Source organism: Pongo pygmaeus, chromosome 11 (genome assembly GCF_028885625.2).
Source record: "Pongo pygmaeus isolate AG05252 chromosome 11, NHGRI_mPonPyg2-v2.0_pri, whole genome shotgun sequence".
Classification (NCBI taxonomy): Eukaryota; Metazoa; Chordata; class Mammalia; order Primates; family Hominidae; genus Pongo; species Pongo pygmaeus.
The window spans coordinates 108,178,508-108,198,974 of NC_072384.2; the positions used below are offsets into that span (position 1 = coordinate 108,178,508).

Here is a 20,467-nt window from a genome sequence, read left to right on the forward strand (position 1 = left end):
TTTTTTTTCTGAGACAGAGTCGTGCTCTGTCACCCAGGCTGTAGTGCAGTGGCACGATCTCAGTTCACTGCAGCCTCTGCCTCCAAGGTTCAAGCAATTCTCCCTGCCTCAGCCTCCCCCGAGTAGCTGGGATTACGGGTGCCCGCCGCCATGCCCGGCTAGTTTTTGTATTTTTAGTGGAGAGGGGGTTTTGCCATGTTGGCCAGGCTGGTCTTGAACTCTCAACTGTAGGTGATCTGCCTGCCTCAGGTTGTGCGCCCAGCTGTGGCTCATTTTCAATAAAGCTCAAATCTTGACTTTGAATTAATATATAGGGCTCACCTTGGGCTTTCACCACCCCCTCAAGAGCAGTATTTTAATCAAGTTGTTATGAGAAAGGAAAGTATTTTCTGCATTGTTTATTGAGAGAGAGAGAGAGAGAGAGAACTTTATACATTAGGAACTGGTGCACTTAAATTATGTGACAGATGACCTTAAAAACTAGAGGTATTGTCAACAATACAACTTCAATTTAATATTATTACAGTTACTGATATTTTTAAAATAATTTTTAAAATAATGTAAACAAAAATATAGATAAGTTATGCCAAAACAAAAGGTAATAAAATCCAAAAAACAGAAAGAACACATATATAAGTTAGCACATTAGCTACTACAAATAACTTAACACAAAATGATATAACAGCCCAGACCCAAAATTTTAGTCATTTCTGTACTGTGTGAGCAGATATAAGAAAAAATGGCATAGACCTGACCCAGGAGCTAGAGAACAAGTTGTGCAGAAGTTTTTTACATCACCATGTTCAATATTCTCCATTTGCAACCTAAGCATTTTCTCTCCTTAAAAAAAAAAGTATATATATATATACTTTTTAATATATATATATATATATATATTTTTTAAAGGGATGAGGGTCTCGCTATCTTGCCCAGACTTGTCTTGAACTCCTGGGCTCCAGTGATCCTCCCACCCCAGCCTCCCAAAGAGCTGGGATTACAGGTGTGAGCCGCTGCGGCCAGCCACTTTCCCTCCTTTGACCATTCCTTCTTTTAGCTACTATTCCTAAGAAACAGATTTAAAATATATATCTTCTAGGGTAGGCTAGTAGCTATTCACAGTAAGATTCTACTTCTTTTTTTGTTTGTTTTTTGAGATGGGTCTCACCATATTGCACAGGCTCCTGGGCTCAAGCAATCTACCCACTTCAGCCTCCCAAATAGCTGGGACTGTAGGCACATGCCACCATGCCCAGCGTAACAGTAAGATTCTGATAGGTGACCAAAGCTAGAACCTAGGCCTCCAGCAGCCAAAGCCTAATTTGATGGCTCAGTGGACACACAAAGCTAATTTGACAGCTCACGCCAAACAAAGAGACATTTTTATCACAATTTATCTAAGAGGCTTCCCACTTCTTATTTGGAAAACAGGTGGCAAAATAAAAAGAAAACCTTTGAAAGGTGAAGGATAAGAAAATCTTTGTGTTTGTGTAATTTGGAACCTGGAAAGGCTAAGTTCACTGACTTTACAGATTCAATTCTGGATGGCTGGTTTTTATTTCTCTACCCATTGGCCTTGGTGACATCATGACATTCCCCTGAGTTTGGTTAATGAAAGCAAACAAACAAACAAACAAAAAGAGCGATTGAAGAACAGCATAAAACAAAGTGAAAACATTATGTGGTTGCATCTTTTGCATTTCCTGGTAAAAGTGCTAATGGCACTAAGAAGCCAATGTTTGTACCATTCTACTTTAATGACGTGTTTCCAACATGATTCCCTTTACTCCTGAGGTTAAGGCACACCAGGCTGAACAAGGTGAGATTTCTGACATGCATCATGGAATGCACAGGCTCCAAGAGCATCTATATGAAGAGTGGCCAGCAGGGAAGAAGCAAAGGGATCCAGATTTAGTTGAAGGGTCCTGCAGGCTTCAAGTGGTTCAGACTAGACTAGAAGCGCGAGACAGTACTATAAGGCATTCCTACGGGGACAAGAGACACAAGGGAAGGCCAACATGGAGAAGGAGCCACAGGCCCCAGCTGTCCTCTAGCTGGTTTATTAGCCATGAGGCCTGCCTCTGGGCTGGGGCTCAGAACTAGGGGCAAGGAAGATCCAGAGAAAAGAGAGAGGCTGGTTTGCAGCTTCACGGCCAATAGGAGGGAGCCCTCCTAAGAGTTAGGAGTTGCTGTGAGTTGCCGTAGGTGCCTGAATCTTCTACCCTGGGCAACAACCAGCTTCATTCAACGTCTGGAACTTCATTCAAAGTCTTGTCTTTCTAACAAGATGAGCAGCCAGCGGCTTCTCTTTTCACAGGGAAAATCCAAAGCAAAACAGCAGTTGTCTCACTTGAGTTTAGCAATGCCTTCCATCACAGCAGCCGCTACTTTATGAGGACAGTGCCACAAAACATGATCATTTGGAACTTACTTTTTTTTTTTTTTTTTGAGACGGAGTCTTGCTCTGTCACCCAGGCTGGAGTGCAGTGGCGCAATCTCGGCTCACTGCAACCTCTGCCTCCCAGGTTCAAGCGATTGATTCTCCTGCCTCAGTCTCCCAAGTAGCTGGGATTATAGGCATCCACCACAACGCTCGGCTAATTTTTGTATTTTTAGTAAAGAGGGGGTTCCACCATATTGGCCCGGCTGGTCTCAAACTCCTGACCTCAAGTGATCCACCTGCCTTGGCCTCCCAAAGGGCTGGGATTACAGGCATGAGCCACCAATTCTGGCCAAGTGGAACCCACTTTAAATAAAACTGACAACTACCGGCATGCTTAGGAGGGTATCCCATACTCTTGTCTTTTACCTAGAGTTTAACAATGACTTGGATTTTCCCTCAGCCATGCACCCATTAAAACGCACTAAGGAAAGACCCTTGAGTCAGAGATTTTTGAATCCAATGAAATTAGAATCGTCTACCAATAAGGAGACTACTGGGTGCTAGACTTAACTGTCGAAACACCGTTCCACATGACAGAAATCAACACTTGTCTGTTTACATTAACTGAGCAGAGCTTAGTCACCCATCACTGGATTCGACCTCGAGCAGACAGCTCTACTTGACTCAGGGTCGGAAGAGTGGTACAAGGTGTGCAACATATGAAGCTCCTAATGCCCGTCACTAACAAGTGACACGGAGGCAGGGGAAACGGAGAGTGCTGCTACCGATTCAGGTCGCGCAAAGGAGGGAGGCTCTTTCAAGGTCTTGCTCCAACTTCACATTTTCACATTATTTCAGAGTAAGAAAAGAAGTAGTGCAGACAACTCAAGAAATAAAATGGGCAAAAATTAAACACATCTCTATTTACTAGGAGAAGTAAAAAAATAAAATAACCCCTGTGTTGAAACCAGGCAGTATTGGAATCAGGAGGTGAAGATCTGTTTCATAATCTAGTGATTTCAAGAGAGTGTGTCAGATCAACGGAGATGAATAATTGTACACAAACACACGAGCAACAGCATTGGCTTGACTCTAAAGGAGGACCAGAATGTGTCTCTACTTTCACTGCTAACGCCCCTCTGCAGAAAATGTTCAGTGTGCGTGGCATCATGCTAGTCCCACCTGGATATATTAATTTATGGATGGCCTTTTTTAGCCAATGGGTAGAGAACAAACTCCCAGGTTTGGAAGCCAAGCCTCTCTGAGGAGGCACAGAAAAGAACTATCTGATGTCCACATTCAGTGTGTACACACAACACACAGAGACAAAAACAGAGGCCAGGCTCCGTCAAAGGACACATTCTAGCTGAGCAAAGGCTGCATTCGGCAACTAGGGTGGTGTAAACACCTCGGATCTCACTGCAGCAGGAAGGAAGTCACGGCATAGTCCCTTTTCAGGAGTCTGAGGGATACCACTGGGGTTGCAAACCACAGATCCCAAGTATTAGACTTATTCCCTTCTTGGTGGAGGCCTACTCTAGAAGAATCAAAAACCGATGACCCTCTCAGCGAATCCAATGTAAAGCTCCTAACCAGGTGAGCCTTTAGCACTACAGACGTAAAAATGACTATAATGCACTCCCTAGAAAAGGCAGTGAAGCAAAGGGGGCCGCTGAGAGTTTACATGGTTTTCATATAAAGAGGCTTTTAACTTTGGAAAAAGCGGGCCTGGAAAGAACACTACTCCCATTCCAGTTGACTGCTTTTTAAGTACTTTGTGGCCTTCCTGCCGCGGTGCAAAATGAGGTCTATTTTAGGAACTGGCTTCTTTACTGTGGGGTTAGATGCCAACATTTCACCAGGGTTGGACGATCTCACACATGAGTTTCTGGCACTTTTAGGAGGGATTTCCTCAAGTGATACACTAGGGAATGAGCCTTTCAGCAAAAAGCGGTTCCCCGGAGTCAGTTGCCAGCTCCAGGAGATTAATTGGCCATTTTTTCATATGTTTTATGTGCAAGATATTTAATATGGGATGAAAAATGGAACACGAGGAAAAGCAGGTATTAGTTTGGTCTGAAAGAGGTGGTAATCCACAGATTTGCTTTTGTTTCGACAGTTTCTAAGCAATGGAACAATTACCTAACAGTGCACCAAGTAATTTGTTAGAGTTGAAAACAGTAAGGGCGTTCATGTGCGCCAAGGCATTCTGGGCTGAAAACAGCAATTTTGAATTTTCATGGCAGACTCAACTCCTAAGCTGGCTCCACTCTGTCCTATCAGATTTTGGTGGTGGTGGCAGAGAATGTCATAGGCCTGTGGCTGGCACCGACCAAGCTGTCAGGGTTGTACGAAAAGGAGAGGAAACAGGAGTGCTGGACATGGACCCAGCTCTGGGTAGCTGATGGTGATAACACGTCGATTTTTTGTTTCCCTTTTGAAAATAAGCAGAAAATGATGTGGGTGGAAAGTTCTCCTTAGGAGTTCACAGGGACTGCTCGTATTTAGCAGGGCCCTCTAAATGCGGACTGGTGAAAACAAAGATGTTTTGAACAGGGATCCAGAATTTTGCCCTTGACTCTCGGCAGGTATGACACTGGGTGCCTGAGAGCTAGGAGAGGAAATTCTGTATGCAGGGCAAACATGTTACAAGGGGAGGAGATGGCCCTGCACTTCAGGTCTCCAAATGCAGTGTGCTAGGAATGGCCTCGCTGACAGTTGGAATCACAGATACATTAATTACAGCGAAGGCAAAAGTAAGCTACAGTGACAGGGAGCTGGGGGTGGAGGGAGAAGGCACTTTGCCATGGGAGCACATCTGTTTTATAATAAGCAGGTCTATAATTCTCTTGTGAAAGATCGTGTTCTGCTATCTTCTCTGAGGCTGGAAAATATAAATACTGTATTTTACCAAGAGGAGGAGGAAAGGAGATGATCAAATTTGTTTGCCTGTTGCCAAGTGTTTGAGATTTTCCACCCTTTTTCTTTTGTGTGCAACATTCTCTTTAACTAGAGTGGGGGAAAAGTCAACCTGCTTTCCTAAGGGTAAAAGGCACCGTCAGGCGTCTCATGAATAGGGCCCTAGCCTTTTAACAAGTTCTCAAGCCTTGGTTGCGGCTACTGTATAGTCAGAAAATAAATGCATGCATGGTGTTGAGCTATTAAGGTGAAATGTGTGGTCTGGGGCCAAAGGAACTGGTGTGGGTTGAGAGGTAAAATGCTTACATCTAACTGCACAAAAGTCAGTCTGAAATGTCACATCTCTAGATGGACGGAAGTATCATGAGTTGGGGTCTTGGGGAAGCGGCGTGTGGGGGAAAGGAGCAATGGGGTTGAATGTACCAAGTATGTTGTGAGCCACTGATCCTAATAGCAGCAAAACTACTAAACCATGAAGACATAGAAGGCATCTGCTCAGCGCGAAAGCTACAGAATCTTCTCATAAAGTCTACTGAGAACTGTTCCATTATAAACGTATTTTCTTGCTCTAGGGAGAGTTAAGGGGAAGGAATGGGAGCTGTCAGGGTCCCAGGGCTGTCCTACCTGCTGTTTTGGTCACAGTGACTGCCATGCGCTCTTCCAAGGGCACTGCAGCGGGAGAACGCTACCTGCCAAATAGCAAAGCAGCTCTCTTTCTTACTCCTATTATTTATTTTAGCACTCTTTGTTTTACTTCAAGGTGGCAATTATATATGTGTGTGTGTATATATATATATTTACTTAAATAATATTAGATCTAATTTATTAATTATACTTGTAAGTTTGTGTTTTCTTAATAGCCCAAAGTTGGTATTTTGAAGTTCCACATTACTCCGATTTTTTAAACAAAAAAATGAGAAAGCAAGAATGGTCACATTGACAAAGGTCGAAATGAAAGTGCAGGAAGAACAACGAGAAATAAAGCACTTAAAATGAATAGGTAGGAACTGCCTCCACAGGATTCTGAGAAAAGAAACTAAAACGACCCTCTCTGTGAATATACTTACCAGATAGCCTTATCTACCAGTCTACACGCCAATGTCTTTAACAACCACCCCAGGACATTTCCTCCAGCCAGCATCATGAAAAAAATCATAAATATCAACCATGGGCACCCGTTGAAAACTGTTAAGAAAGCCACGTGTACAGCCTGGAAAACAAGGTGGAGCATCACATCATTAGGTGGGTGATGGGATTCGTACCGGCAAACAGACCGACAACACTCAGTTATTGGTCGCAGAGGTTTCTTCTCTTCTCAGGAAAAAAACTTCTGAGATTAACTTCAAAACCAGAACCAGCCCTCCTCATAAATGAGGGGTGTATGCTTTCTGTCAGAGGGGGCTTGGCTCCTGTTTCCAGCCATCGGCTCTGCTTACGTGATTCCCCGCCTCCGCAGGAGGAACTGAGGCGGGAGCGCCACGGACACCAGGTCCTGGAAGGACCCAGCAGTCTCTTGTGTTTTGAAGGTTGTCTTATGAAACAGATGATGATGGGTGCCTGCCTCAGTTACCTCAGCCTCTGTGAAGGCTAAAAATAAATAACACAAAAATAACCTAAAGCACTGTTTTGTGCAGGAAATGCTTCCTCTTGTGTCTTGGGTAATAAAATGTCCCGAGAGACAGAAAAAAAAAAAAAAAAGTCTGAACTGTAAAGCATTGTGTACACCACGTTTTGTCTGGGAGCAAGCAGCTGAAATTCTTGGCTAAGTATAATCCAGCTATTGGTAGTTTCTCGAGCCACAGAGGTTCTGTGGATCGTCTGGACAATGATGCACACAGAGCATACGTACAGGACGTATAGGTATTTGTGTATATATAAATAAATATATATATCTATATCTAGCTGAAGAGGAGACATACTCTTCTTCCAAAGGGGCCTAACTGGCTAGTTAGGAAGCCGCTCTGGGGCTGATGGATTGTTGATTGGTGAATCCCTGGCCTTCGGGTCGGCTGGAGTCAGGTGTTCTGGTAGGACAGCTCGAACATGGTGCAAGCCTCCTCTAGACTCTCGTCCATGTTCAATCTCTGCCAGAAAGACTTCTGCTTCTTCTGCAGCTCTCGGCGAACACACCTCGGGCAGGGGACAGACTTTTCTTTGCATTCAGAATGGAAAACGGCTCCACAGCTTTCACACCTGCAAAAGTCAACCATGGATATGATGAGCAAGACTGAAGCCAGCAAGACACAATGGGAAGCCCTGTGGCCTCGGGTGCAGCTGGCGGCACAATCTACTGTTCTGGACAACCCTGCCAGTGGGAAGAGAGATGACTCACTGAAATGAACTGTTTGCTTTTCCAAAATGCTCAAGGTTGAATTTCACTTGAAAAACATTTTTGCTTTTCTGATCTGAACTAGGGCTTATGAGTGGGGGGGAGTCCGCAGTCACCCAGCAATTCTGGTTATAGTGACAATAGACAGAACACCAGAAGCTCTCCACTGAGAAGGGAGTGGGCAGTGACTCTAGGGTGAAGTGACAGAAAATGAGAGGGCAGTGCCTCGTGAAAACGCTCGGCACACCAGTGACAGCCACAGCGTTACATCTGTGGCAAGGTAGTGTTCTGCATCAGTTAACACGAGCTAAGTGGTTCTCTGTTAACTAGCTGCCTTTATTTGACAGTTTGAAAAGATAAAATGACACATTTTCATTTTCTGAATGACATCCTGTGGTCTATGAAATCTTGTGAGTTTTTTAAAAATTAGGAAAAAACTCCTACCTTTGTAAGTCTACCTTTCTAATATGAGCGTGAACATTAAAGCAGGAGACAGTGGGGAAGAAAACATTTTTCCAACAATATGACAGATATTGTAATATGTAGAGAGGAAACATTCAGGTGGATGACTCGTTTGTTGTTTGGCTTGGTGGAAGCCTGCACGGGAGTCTGAATAACTTGTTTTTACAGCGAAGTTTTTATTTATTTATTTTTTTGGAGATAGGGTCTCACTCTGTCACCCAGGCTGGAGTGCAGTGGCGTGACCTCAGCTCACTGCACCCTCCGCCTCCTGGGCTCAAGCGATCCTCCCACCTCAGCCTCCCGAGTAGTTGGGACTACAGGCACCCATCATCACACCTGGCTAATTTTTGTATTTTTAGTAGAGACGGGGTTTTGCCATGTTGGCCAGGCTGGTCTGGAACTCCTGACCTCAGGTGATCCACCCTCCTCGGCCTCCCAAAGTGCTAGGATTACAGGCGTGAGCCACTGCATTTGGTCTGCAAAGCTTTTAATAATGAGTAACTGACAAGCTCAAACACAACTGCTCCAGTGAGTGGTTTGCCGATATGGACTGAGTTTTCGTCCTTCCACGAGGGTAATAGGCAACTTGTACCAAGTCCTAGGAGCCCAGGGAACTGCACTTGTGTAATTTTGTTCAGCCTGCAGGCATTCAGGGAGGGTCCAGAACTGGACTGGGTTCAAAGAGGGTTGCGAAGGAACCAGTCCCGAGGGCTCAGCCTCAGGCTTCTTTTGCTTTTTCCACAGAGTCTTGAGTTTCAGTGCCGGGTGCAGGATGGTCTTGGGGGCATCATCTCCTAGTCTGCCACTGACTTACCCCACCACCATTCAGGACCCAGAGGGCTTAGTGAAAGGAAGATCTTCCTACCCAGCCTCATACCTTGGAGAGGAGGCAGTGACTTGGATGGAGAGACACTGTTGCGGGGTGGGGGGGTTGGAGGGGGGGAGAAAGAGAGAGAGTGTGTGTGTATGTGTGTGTGTGCGTGTACACCTATTCCAGCAGAGGCACAGGAAGACAGGACTTCCTGCACCCAGCAGCTCTACCTCCAGCTTGGCTCTCTGGGTCAAGTGAAACATACAGGTGGTGAGGCCAGCCAGCAAGGAGCTTCACATCAATTGCTGGCTGTGTGACTGCTATGGACTGAACTGTGTCCCCCTGTTAGTCATATGTTAAACCCCTTACCCACAATGTGACTATATTTGGAGATACCGTGCTTAGGAGGTAATCAAGATTAAATGAGGTAGGCTGGGCGTGGTGGCTCATGCCTGTAATCTCAGCACTTTGGGAGGCCGAGGTGAGCGGATCACCCTAGGTCAGGAGTTCGAGACCAGCCTGGCCAACATGGTGAAACCCCGACTCTACTGAAAATACAAAATTAGTAGGGTGTGGTGACACATGCCTGTAATCCCAGCTACTCGGGAGGCTGAGGCAGGAGAATTGCTTGAACCCGGGAGGTGGAGGTTTGCAGTGAGCAGAGATCATACCACTGCACTCTAGCCTGAGTGACAAGAGCAAAACTGTCTCAAAAAAAAAAAAAAAAAAAAAAGATTAAATGAGGTCATAAGGGTGAGACCCTGATCCAAGCTCATAAGTGTCCTTAGAAGAAGAGCACGGGGAGCTTGCTCTCCCCAGCTCCGCATGCCTCAGAGGCAGCGCCCTGTGGGGACATACACACTCCTGCAAGCCAGGAGGAGAGGCCTCTCCAGAAACCAACCCTGTTGGGACCTTGATCTGAAACTTCCAGCCTCCAGAACTGGGGGCAACACATTTCTGTTGTCTAAGCCACCCAGTCTGTGGTCTTCCGTGTGACAGTCTGAGCAGGCTAATGACCTTACGCAAGTCACATCGCCTTTCTGAGCTTCCTGTGCTTCAGTGTCCTTATCAGCTAAATGGAGACTACATAGCACCCACCTCCTGGGGTGCTGCGGTGCTCAGGTAACATCATGGATGCAGTGTATTCCCAGTTCCTAGCCGTGGTGGGAAGTGCTTAGCGAACAGCAAGGACTGCTCCGGCCAGGGTGCCCCCCAGGCTGCCTGCTGCCTTCTGTGCGGCTGCATTGCAGCCTGACTTCACCCATGTCACTGCAGAGACCTGAGGACATCTTAGTCAACCCCCTCCTTGCCTAGATGAGAAAAGAGACTCCAAGAGGGCTAGGGATTGCCTACCGGGGACGCAGTGAGTTGGAGACAGAGTTGTGACTGGAACCCAGGGCTCCTGGCAGCCCAGCCAAGGCTCTTACCGAGCACCACGCTGCCGGGCTGAGGCCTGGCCATCCCAGCGAGAGCAGGGAGCCATTGCATAGGGAAACGCAGGGCTTCCAATCAGAACACCTGTGTCAAACCACAAATCCTTTGTAGCTGAGTGACAGTGGGCAAGTTACTACTTAAGTTCTTGGTGCTTTTGTTTTCTCATTTGTAAAATGCTGCTCACGGTGAACCCCTTCCTATTCACTGGGTTGCTGTGAGACTAAAATGAGAAACATACTTGTAAGTGGAAGGACTATGCAAAGGCTGTGACGCCGCCCCTCACAGCTGACTCTAGTACCCGTCTCCTTGACACAGGCGCTATCCTGGACATGGCACGGTCACCTCTAGCATCTTCCTCTTCCCAACCCCCTCCTCCTTCCAGTGAGGATAAAGGTCAGACCCATGTCTTCTAGAGCCTCTCTCATCTGGGCCAGCTCCTTCCTAGTGGCAATGGCTTTGTCCCCACTGGTCACACCTATGTAACCTTCTATCACTAAAGTGACACTAATGGTAGCTTTATCATATAAATTTCCTCCTTCCAGCCCCCTTTCCCCTGCTGGGTTAGTCAGTGATTTATACACCTAGGGATGTTGCCCCAGGGCAGTGATTGATAAGGAGGAAAATCCCTGGGTTCCTTCAGTACCACTCCCTTATCTCTGCTGATACCAGGCTCCAGTGAGTGAAGAGATTGGGTCTTATCGGATATTTCTGGTGCAGCAAACACCCATGGGGTGATGGAAGAGTTGAGCGCACCTGCTCTTTCTAACCAAAGGTCAGTAACTGAACAAAAAGCATGAGATAAAAAAAAATTAATGATTTCAAAATAGAACTAAGCCCTATTTTCTAACAATTTGTAACCCAGCAGGTATCTTTTAAACTGTAGTATGGATAGACTGATCAATGACTTTCCAAATTCCAAGAATCTATAGTTAATCCCTCCCCCAACCCTTTCCTCTTTAAAGGAAAAGAATAAGGGGAGGAAAAGGAAGGAGAAAGGGAAATTGTTCTCTTACATAAGATTTATGGAGCCCTGTAATAAAAATGTAAAGTTCAGGATAAATATTTACATTAAAAAATGTAATATATGGGTATGTTCCTCTTTGAGAATAGGATTTTATTTTTTCACTTTAAAAAGATTCATTGGCCGGGTGCAGTGGCTCACGCCTGTAATCCCAGCACGTTGGGAGGCTGAGGCAGGTGGATCACCTGAGGTCAGGAGTTTGAGACCATCCTGGCCAAAATGGTGAAACCCCGTCTCTACTAAAAATACAAAAATTAGCTGGGTGTGGTGGTGTGTGCCTGTAATCCCAGCTACTCGGGAGGCTAGGCAGGAGAATCACTTGAACCCGGGAGTCAGAGTTTGCAGAGAGCCGAGAAATTGCACCACTGCACTCCAGCCTGGCAACAGAGCGAGACTCCCTCCCCCTGCACACCCCGCCCCACCAAAAAAAAAAAAAGATTCATTGGGCCGGGTGCAGTGGCTCACGCCTGTAATCCCAGCACTTTGGGAAGCCAAGGTGGGTGGATCACCTTGAGGTCAGGAGATCAAGACCAGCCTGGCCAACATGGTGAAACCCTGTCTCTACTAAAAATACAAAAATTAGCCAGGTGTGGTGGCGTGTGCCTGTAATCCCAGCTACCCATGAGGCTAAGGCACGAGAATCGCTGGAACCCGGGAGGCAGAGGCTGCAGTGAGCTGACATTGCACCATTGCACTCCAGCCTGGGCGACAGAGCAAGACACCATCTCAAAAAAAAAAAAAAAAAAAAGATTCACTGGCCCCCCTGAGTACTCACTGAGTTTCTTGACTGTATTTAAAATATGATTTAGCACACACAACTTTTCAGGAACACATCTTTCATATAAGGCAAATCTACCAATGTAATCATCTCTGCTGAAAATTGCAAAAGGTAATGAAAGAGAAACGTCCCTTTGGTGTTCCTGTGTGATACATCAAATGAAAGCTGGTGTCTTCATTCTGAGTCATCTAGTCCAGCAATAAGCAGTTTCACCGCTTGTTGGATGTTGCTGTACATCACAGAAAACAAAGACCAACGTCCTCCCTTTGCAGTGTCGGCAACTGCAGGGAGACATTTGTTACTGACCAAAGTCATCCAATGGGTTTTTCCGTTTTTTTTTTTTTCTTGAAAACATTCATTGCTTCACTTTTTCTCATATCTAGGGATCTCAACCTTGGCCCTACTGATATTTTGGGTGATAATCCTTTGATGTGAGGGGGTGTCCTGTGCATCATAGGATGTGTAGCAGCATCCCTGGCCTCTCTCGACTAGATGCCAGTAGCCACGTCACCCCCTCCTCCCAGTTGTGACAACCAGCAGTATCTCCAAACACTGCCAAATGCCTCTGCGGGGCAAAACCATCCCTGTTGAGAACCACTGACCTAATCTAGTGGAAAATGCATCACAGAGGGGGTACCCAGGGATACTTACACAGGACCCCCACACTGAATTTGCAAGTGTCACCTGCTGGCTTACATTCTTACCAGCCAATAAGGTCCAGTGTAGTGTACTTATTCATTTAACTTTCACAAGTACGTATTTTAAACACATCATTTGATTAAAATAGTTGAAACCCTAATATTAATATTAACCAGTGGTTTCTTTTACTTCTAATGGCAAAAATCGCACTTGCTTTTGCACCAACCTAAATGGAAATCATTTAGAACATCATTTAAGAAGTCAGAATCAGTGACGCAATGCTGTGCATCACTCAGTCACTCCCTACCAACTAACTCTGATTTTTCTTTTTTTTTTGAGACGGAGTTTTGCTCTTGAGGCTGGAGTACAATGGCACGATCTCGGCTCACCACAACCTCCACCTCCTGGGTTCAAGCAATTCTCCTGCCTCAGCCTCCCAACTAGCTGGGATTACAGGCATGTGCCACCACACCTGGCTAATTTTGTATTTTTAGTAGAGACGAGGTTTCTCCATGTTGGCCAGGCTGGTCTCGAACTCCTGACTTCAGGTGATCCACCTGCCTCGGCCTCCCAAAGTGCTGGGATTACAGGCGTGAGCCACCGTGCCCGGCCTGCCTTTTCAATTCTACCTAAAAGCCATCTTGGTGGTGCATCTTAGTCCCATTTATTTGCTCTTTGGCCAAGAACCACTGGGCTGTTTCTCTGTGTTATTTTCTGCTTCTTTATGTCCTACCTGGGCCATCTAACAAATCAAAGTTAAAAGTTTTACATCTACTTCATAAAATAAATTGCTTTTATGCAACTGTGAAGCAGTTAGGTTTCAACAACTTATTTATTTTTTTTTTTTGAGATGGAGTTTCACTCTTGTTGCCCAGGCTGGAGTGCAGTGGCGTGATCCCAGCTCACTGCAACCTCCGCCTTCCGGTTTCAAGTGATTCTCTTGCCTCAGCCTCCCAAGTAGCTGGGATTACAGGCACCCATCACCACGCCCAGCTAAATTTTTTTTTGTATTTTTAGTAGAGACAGGGTTTCACCATGTTGGCCAGGCTGGTCTCGAACTCCTGACCTTGTGATCCGCCTGCCTTGGCCTCCCAAAGTGCTGGGATTACAGGTGTAAGCCAGAGCACCCGGCCCGTTTCAACAACTTCTGCAATAAAAAGGAGACCAATACTACTTCAATGGGGTGCTTACTGCAGAGAGTAGACCTCAGCTTGAGTGAGGAGCCCCGAGTCCTTGGCGCAGGTTGGCCTTGGTGTCACAGGGGTCTTGGGTAAGTTACTTTATCTGTAAATCTCACTCTCCACAGAAGTAAAAGAGAAGCTTGGGTTAATCTAAAGTTTCTTCCAACTTGCAGATTTTGTGCAGGATTTGGGGGCCGGGGGAGCCACTCTGGGTTGTACTCTCCTCTCTCCAAATTGTCTTGCTCCAAGGTCTGTGAGTGAATGAGTAGAAACGTAGCTTTGCTACCTCCCCAGAGAGTCTCAAACTCATAAGCTGGGACTGCATGAGATGAATCTTAAGGTGTAAAGCATTACTTTTTATTTTATTTATTTGCATTGATTAATCAAGCTATGAAATAGCTTATATGAACTAGTATATACAGCTCTGACTCAGAAATTTGGCCAAAAGGAGCTGAGTTTGCCCCTATTTAATAAAATTTCAATTAAAAATTAAGGGTTCCTTTTTTAGCCTTCTCCCAATCCTCATCAGTGCCTCTTCTTCCCAAGGGAAAAAAACATAATTGTTAAATGTTGTCAAGTTTTTTTGGGGGATGGGGATGAGGAGGGCCAGCTAGAGATGACAGCCATTTACCAGCCTATGTGGAAATACGTTTGAGTTTTAACTGTTGGGTCAGCTGCACCAGAGTTAACTGGGTGCATGTCAACACTGCATACACCACAAGATATGGGACCAGGAAGGGAGGACCAGAGTTCGGCTTCTGTGGATGCTCTTGGGAGCACTCCTAATTATCTGTGTGTGCCCTGACGAACTGGTCCCTTTTTTTGGGATAGCAGCAGGGGAACATCTCCCCCATCTTGGGGCAGCATAAATCTCACTTTGAATTTCAATAAATGCATCATATGCATGCCTGTAATCCCAGCTACTTAGGAGGCTGAGGCAGGAGAATCACTTGAACCCAGGAAGCAGAGGTTGCAGTGAGCCGAGATCATGCCACTGCACTCCAGCTTGGGTGACTGAGAGAGACTCTGTCTAAAAAAAAAAAAAAAAAGCACCATGGAATGAGACTATATATTTTATGAACAGTCTTTGACTCAAACATTAGCTTACTGACCCATAGCAAGTGAGGAAGAAGTTCACTCCCTAGAAATCTAATAGTCCATCACCAAGAGATAGGCCAGACACGATGCTCTTATTGTAGTTATTGAAACTAGGAAAATGAACCTGCTGCAAACTAGCAGAACTAAGTATGTGCAGGGGGAAAAGGTTTGCTTCTCAAATATTATGGCAAAGAAGCAAGAATTCCTGGCTGCAGACAGTTTCCTGTTCTGGAATGCTGATGATGTGAGACCAATTAGAGACAGGCCCAATGGCTTTGTCTGCACCCTTCCAGATTCTAGCTGCACACACGGAGGTCACAGGAAACTGCTAAAGGCCCCTGCCCCGAGTTGAAGTCACTGAAATGCTTCTGCTGTGTTCATGTTGGGTTCTTCTCCTGCTGCATTTTTATTTTTGGCTCAGGCAATGGCCTCAGATATTTCACTTGGATTGAAATTCAGGCTTCAGTTTGGTTGGATCTCTGACAAGCAAAAGGACAGGCCTGCACAGCAGGGCAGAGCCTTGGCTGGTTTCCACTCTGCAGAGCCCACAACGAATGGGGTGGGGCTCAGAAATAAGTGCACGTTATCAGGCATGTGAGTGCGGTTTTGTGTATGGCTACTATGCAAGGCACCCCATACAGCCACTAACTATTACTGGTTTTTCCAAAAAACCAAGATTACTTAAATCTCTTAGCTAAGGAGGGTAGTTACTGGATCCTGGTTATTTAAATGTTTTGGGTTGGTGTTTTCTTTTGTTATTGTGTAAGTAAACATAAGCAAACAATTTGTAATTTGCTTGAATAGGAAATCAGCCAATATAATGTATAGTTTATGCTTCCCTGTGAGCCTATATGCTATGCATGTACTTATAGACATACACAGGATACTAGACATTCTAAGGTAAAATGAATTAAATATGATTAATAGGATTAATTTAGCTGTGCCCAGCTAAATTAAGCCATAATTCCAGCACTTTGGGAGGCTGAAGCGGGCAGATTGCCTAAGGTCAGGAGTTCGAGACCAGCCTGGCCAACACGGTGAAACCCCGTTTCTACTAAAAATACAAAAATTAGCTGGCATGGTGGCTAATGCCTGTAGTCCCAGCTACTTGGGAGCCTGAGGCAGGAGAATCGCTTGAGCCTGGGAGGCAGAGGTGGCAGTGAGCCGAGATCGCACCACTGCACTCCAGCCTGAGCGACAGAGCGAGACTTCATCTCAATAAAATAAAATAAAATTATAATAGTTCTCCCATTTTTTTTTTTTTTTTTTTTGAGATGGAGTCAGGCTGGTCTTGTTCTCCTGACCTCGTGATCTGCCCACCTCGGCCTCCCAAAGTGCTGGGATTACAGCTGTGAGCCATGGCGCCCGGCCGGTTCTCCCATTTTTTTTTTTTTTTTTTTGAGATTAAGTCTTGCTCTGTCGCCCAGGCTGGAGGACAGTGGTGCGATCTCAGCTCACTGCAACCTCCACATCACGGGTTCAAGCGATTCTCCTGCCTCAGCCTCCCGAGTAGCTGGGATTACAGGCACCCACCACCATGCCCCGCTAATTTTTTGTATTTTTAGTAGAGATGGGGTTTCTCCATGTTGGTCAGGCTGGTCTCAACCTCCCAACATCAGGTGATCTGCCTGCCTCGGCCTCCCAAAGTGCTGGGATTACAGGCGTGAGCCACCGCGCCCGGCCTCAAGTTTTCCCATTTTTATTAAGTCAGTCAGTAAGAAAATAATAGATATAATATAATAACTGGAGGTTTATCTGGTTCCAGAGCTAGTAAGCCTACTTGATTCCAGTGTTCTCATGTGAATGTGGCCCCTTTTCTACTACTAGCAACTTGGTCCTTTAAGTTACTCAACACATGCCCAGATACCTGCTAAGACCCAAATCTGGGAAGAACAATTGGTATGTGCTGCAATGATCTTTTTATCTACCTACACTTTAAGCCCCAGAGTTAATTAAGGAGAGGTTTTCCCTGACAGCAGCCTACAAAGCATTTGCGCTTTTAGTTTGTAAACCAAGTTCAGCTAAATACCTTTGACAAAAGCTTTACTTAAATCTTGGCTTTAAAATAGAATGTAAATAAGAGTTAATTAATTCATTTGTTAATTTTGCTACCCTACTGGGGACATTAGCTCACTGCCATCTTTTGTGCAAATGCTTAATCAGTGCTTCTTGCTAACTTGTGGATGGTGAGCGAACTTCTCAGTTATATTCTAAGTATGTGTATAAAATTATAATAGATTTGACCTTGATGAAACTAAGTTTTTATTTTAAGGTTCTAAGTTTTTATTTTAAGGTTCATCTGGTAATTAATATAATTCTCGAGAAACAAATACCCATCTTGGTATTTAGGAAAATCTGTTTTAATATTAAGGAACTGATGGAGGATTTAAACATTTCTACCATTTCTGGGAAAAAGCTAGACTGTATTATAATTGTAGCCATAGAGAACTATAAACAAGATAAATGGTTTTCTGTAGAAATTCCTAAAGTGGTTTAAAATGCCTAAGAGCCAAAGGGGTGTTTAGAATTATCTTGCTACATCTAAGATGAAGGGAGTGAATATGAGATTAGGTGAATGCAGATTCAAACAAATGATCTTGGTTTATATATGAACTTCTCATGATTTACCAGTCTACCTTCTTAATGTAAAATTGAAACATTTACCTGCCAAGTTTTTGAAGTAAGCCTTTTAAAAAGAAATAATAATGTAACAGGAAGATATGCACCTAAGACTCTGAATGGGACTCACTTGTATTTAACACATGACATTTCAGTTCCTCAAAGGACTAAGACACTAAGTACAACCAAAATGAAAAAAAAGTCAAGCATGGGTACGTTAGAAAATGCACATTAATGTACATGAATCTAATGTACATTAGAAAATGCAAAAAGTCTAGAAGATAAGCCCTATCTAACTTTATGAGCAGCATGATTAGTTGCTTAGGAATAAATTACTGGTTATTGATGTAAATTTAGGAGAAAGGCATTTAAATAAAAGACCTAAAGTGTTTTGCCATTACTTTAGATTATTCTCCTATTTGTCTCTCTAAGACAATGCTCTTCAAAGACGGTAACCATAATTTTCTAATACTCAATTTATTCTAGACTGGTGGTGCTGAAAGTGTGGTCCCTGGACCAAATGTGATGCAGCCAAGCCAGCATCACTAGAGAATTTGTTAGAAAGGCTAATTAGTGGCCAGCACAGTGCCTCCCACCTATAATTCCAGCACTTTTGAGAGGCTGAGGCAGGATGATCCTGCCCAGGAGTTCAGGACCTGGGCAACATAGGGAGATCCCATCTCTACAAAAATAGAAAAAAATTAGCTGGGTATGGTAGTACACACCTGCAGTCCCAGCTACTGGGGAGGCTGAGGTAGGAAGATTGCTTGAGACTGGGAGGTCGAGGCTGCAGTGAGCCATGATGGTGCCACTGCATCTCAGCCTGGGCAACAGAGTGAGACCCTGTCTCTAAAAAAAAAAATAAATAAATAAAATAAAGGCTAATTATTGGGTCTCCCTCTAGACTTAGTGAATCATAAACTCTGGGCTGGGGCCCAGCAATCTGTGTTTTAACAAGTCCTCCTGGGAATTCTGATGAACACAACAGTTTGAGAACTACACTTCTAAGTCAATCATTGTTAAGGACAGCAGGGCTCTTATTTTTCATATAATATATTTAAAACAAAAATATGGACTTTGCAAAATGAAAATAGGAGGTGATATTAACTAATGTGGGTTTTGTTTTTTGTTTTAGAGACAGGGTCTTGCTCTGTTGCCCAGGCTGGAGTGCAAGTGTGATCTTGTTCACTGCAGCCTCGAACTGCTGGACTCAAGGGATCCTCCCACCTCAGCCTCCCAAGTATTAATAGCTAGGACTACAAGTGTGTGCCACCAGGACTGGCTAATTAAAAAAAAAAACATTGTTTTTGCAGAGACAAGTTTCTGCTATGTTGCCCAGGGTGGTCTCAAACTCCTGGTCTCAATGGATCTTCTGCCTTGGCCTCCCCATGTGTTGTGATAACAGGTGTGAGCCACCATGCCCGGCCAACTAGTGTTTTTATATAGGGCTTTACATTTCATATCTATTAATATTTTCTCATAACTAATAGGTTAAAATCTAATTTTGCTTTAATTGTAATATGGAGTTGTTCATGTAGTTTTTGGCCATTTGCATATTCTTTCAGTAAATTGGTTCATGTCCTCTGCCCATTTTCTACTGATATTTTACTAATTTTTAAATATATCTTTCATATTAAGGAAATCAATACTTCGTCATGTGTTGAAATTATTTCTCCAAGTTTCCTGTTTATGTTTATCTTTACCTATAGAATTTTAAGCATTGAACACTTTTTACGTTTTTTTTCTTGAGACAGAGTCTCTGTCGCCCAGGCTGGAGTGCAGTAGTGCGATCTTGGCTCACTGCCACCTCTGCCTCCTGGGTTCAAGTGATTCTCATGCCTTAGCCTCTCAGGTAGCTGGGATTACAGGTGTGTGCCACCATGCCTGGCTAATTTTTATATTTTTAGTAAAGACAGTGTTTCACCATGTTGTCCAGGCAGGTCTCAAACTCCTGACCTCAAGTGATCCACCTGCTTTGGCTTCCCAAAGTGCTGGGATTACAGATGCCTGGACAACTCTTTATGTATTTAAAAGCATTTTGCTTCCATGGCTTAGAAAGTCCTTTCACACTTTAATATTATAAAAACAATAGGCTGGGCGTGGTGGCTCACGCCTGTAATCCCAGCACTTTGGGAGGCCGAGGTGGGCAGATCACGAGGTCAGGAGTTCGAGACCAGCCTGATCAACAGAGCAAGACCCCATCTCTACTAAAAATACAAAAATTAGCCAGGCTTGGTGATGTGCACTTGTGATCCCAGCTATTTGGGAGGCTGAGGCACGAGAATCGCTTCAACCCAGGAGGCCGAGATCACGCCATTGCACTCCAGCCTGGGTGACAGAGCGAGACTCCATCTCAAAAAAAAAAAAAAAAAAAAAAAAAAAAATATATATATATATATATATATATATATATATATATATATATATATATATATTCACCACCGTTTCTTTCTAGTACATTTCTAGTACTCTGTGGGCTTTATTTATTTTCACATTAAAATACTTGATCCACCTAGAATTTATCTTGATGTAAGGAGTATGGGCAGCATCATTTTTCTTTTTCCAAATGGCTAATTAGTTCCCAATTCCTATTATGGAATAATACTTTTTTTGTTCCACCAATTTGCTATGCCACCTTTATCATGTATTAAATTCCCATATTACTTGGGTCTATTTCCATACTTTCTGAATCTTTTTGACTCTTGTTCTGGTGATCTTTGTGTCCTTATTCCCATTATATTGTTTTATAATACATTTTTATATCTGATAGAAACAGTCTCCCTTCATGTACACAAA

General features: G+C 44.2%; 1 protein-coding gene across 1 annotated transcript in view; it reads right to left on the reverse strand.

The window, feature by feature from the left end:
* Positions 1-393: 393 nt before the first annotated feature.
* The window catches only part of PLEKHM3 (pleckstrin homology domain containing M3), a 204,045-nt gene continuing 183,971 nt past the window's right edge, over positions 394-20,467 (reverse strand). The window contains exon 8 of the mRNA XM_054478417.2: positions 394-7,492. Coding sequence (XP_054334392.1) covers positions 7,315-7,492 — 178 coding nt within the window. The 3' untranslated portion in view covers positions 394-7,314. The remainder of the gene's footprint in view (positions 7,493-20,467) is intronic.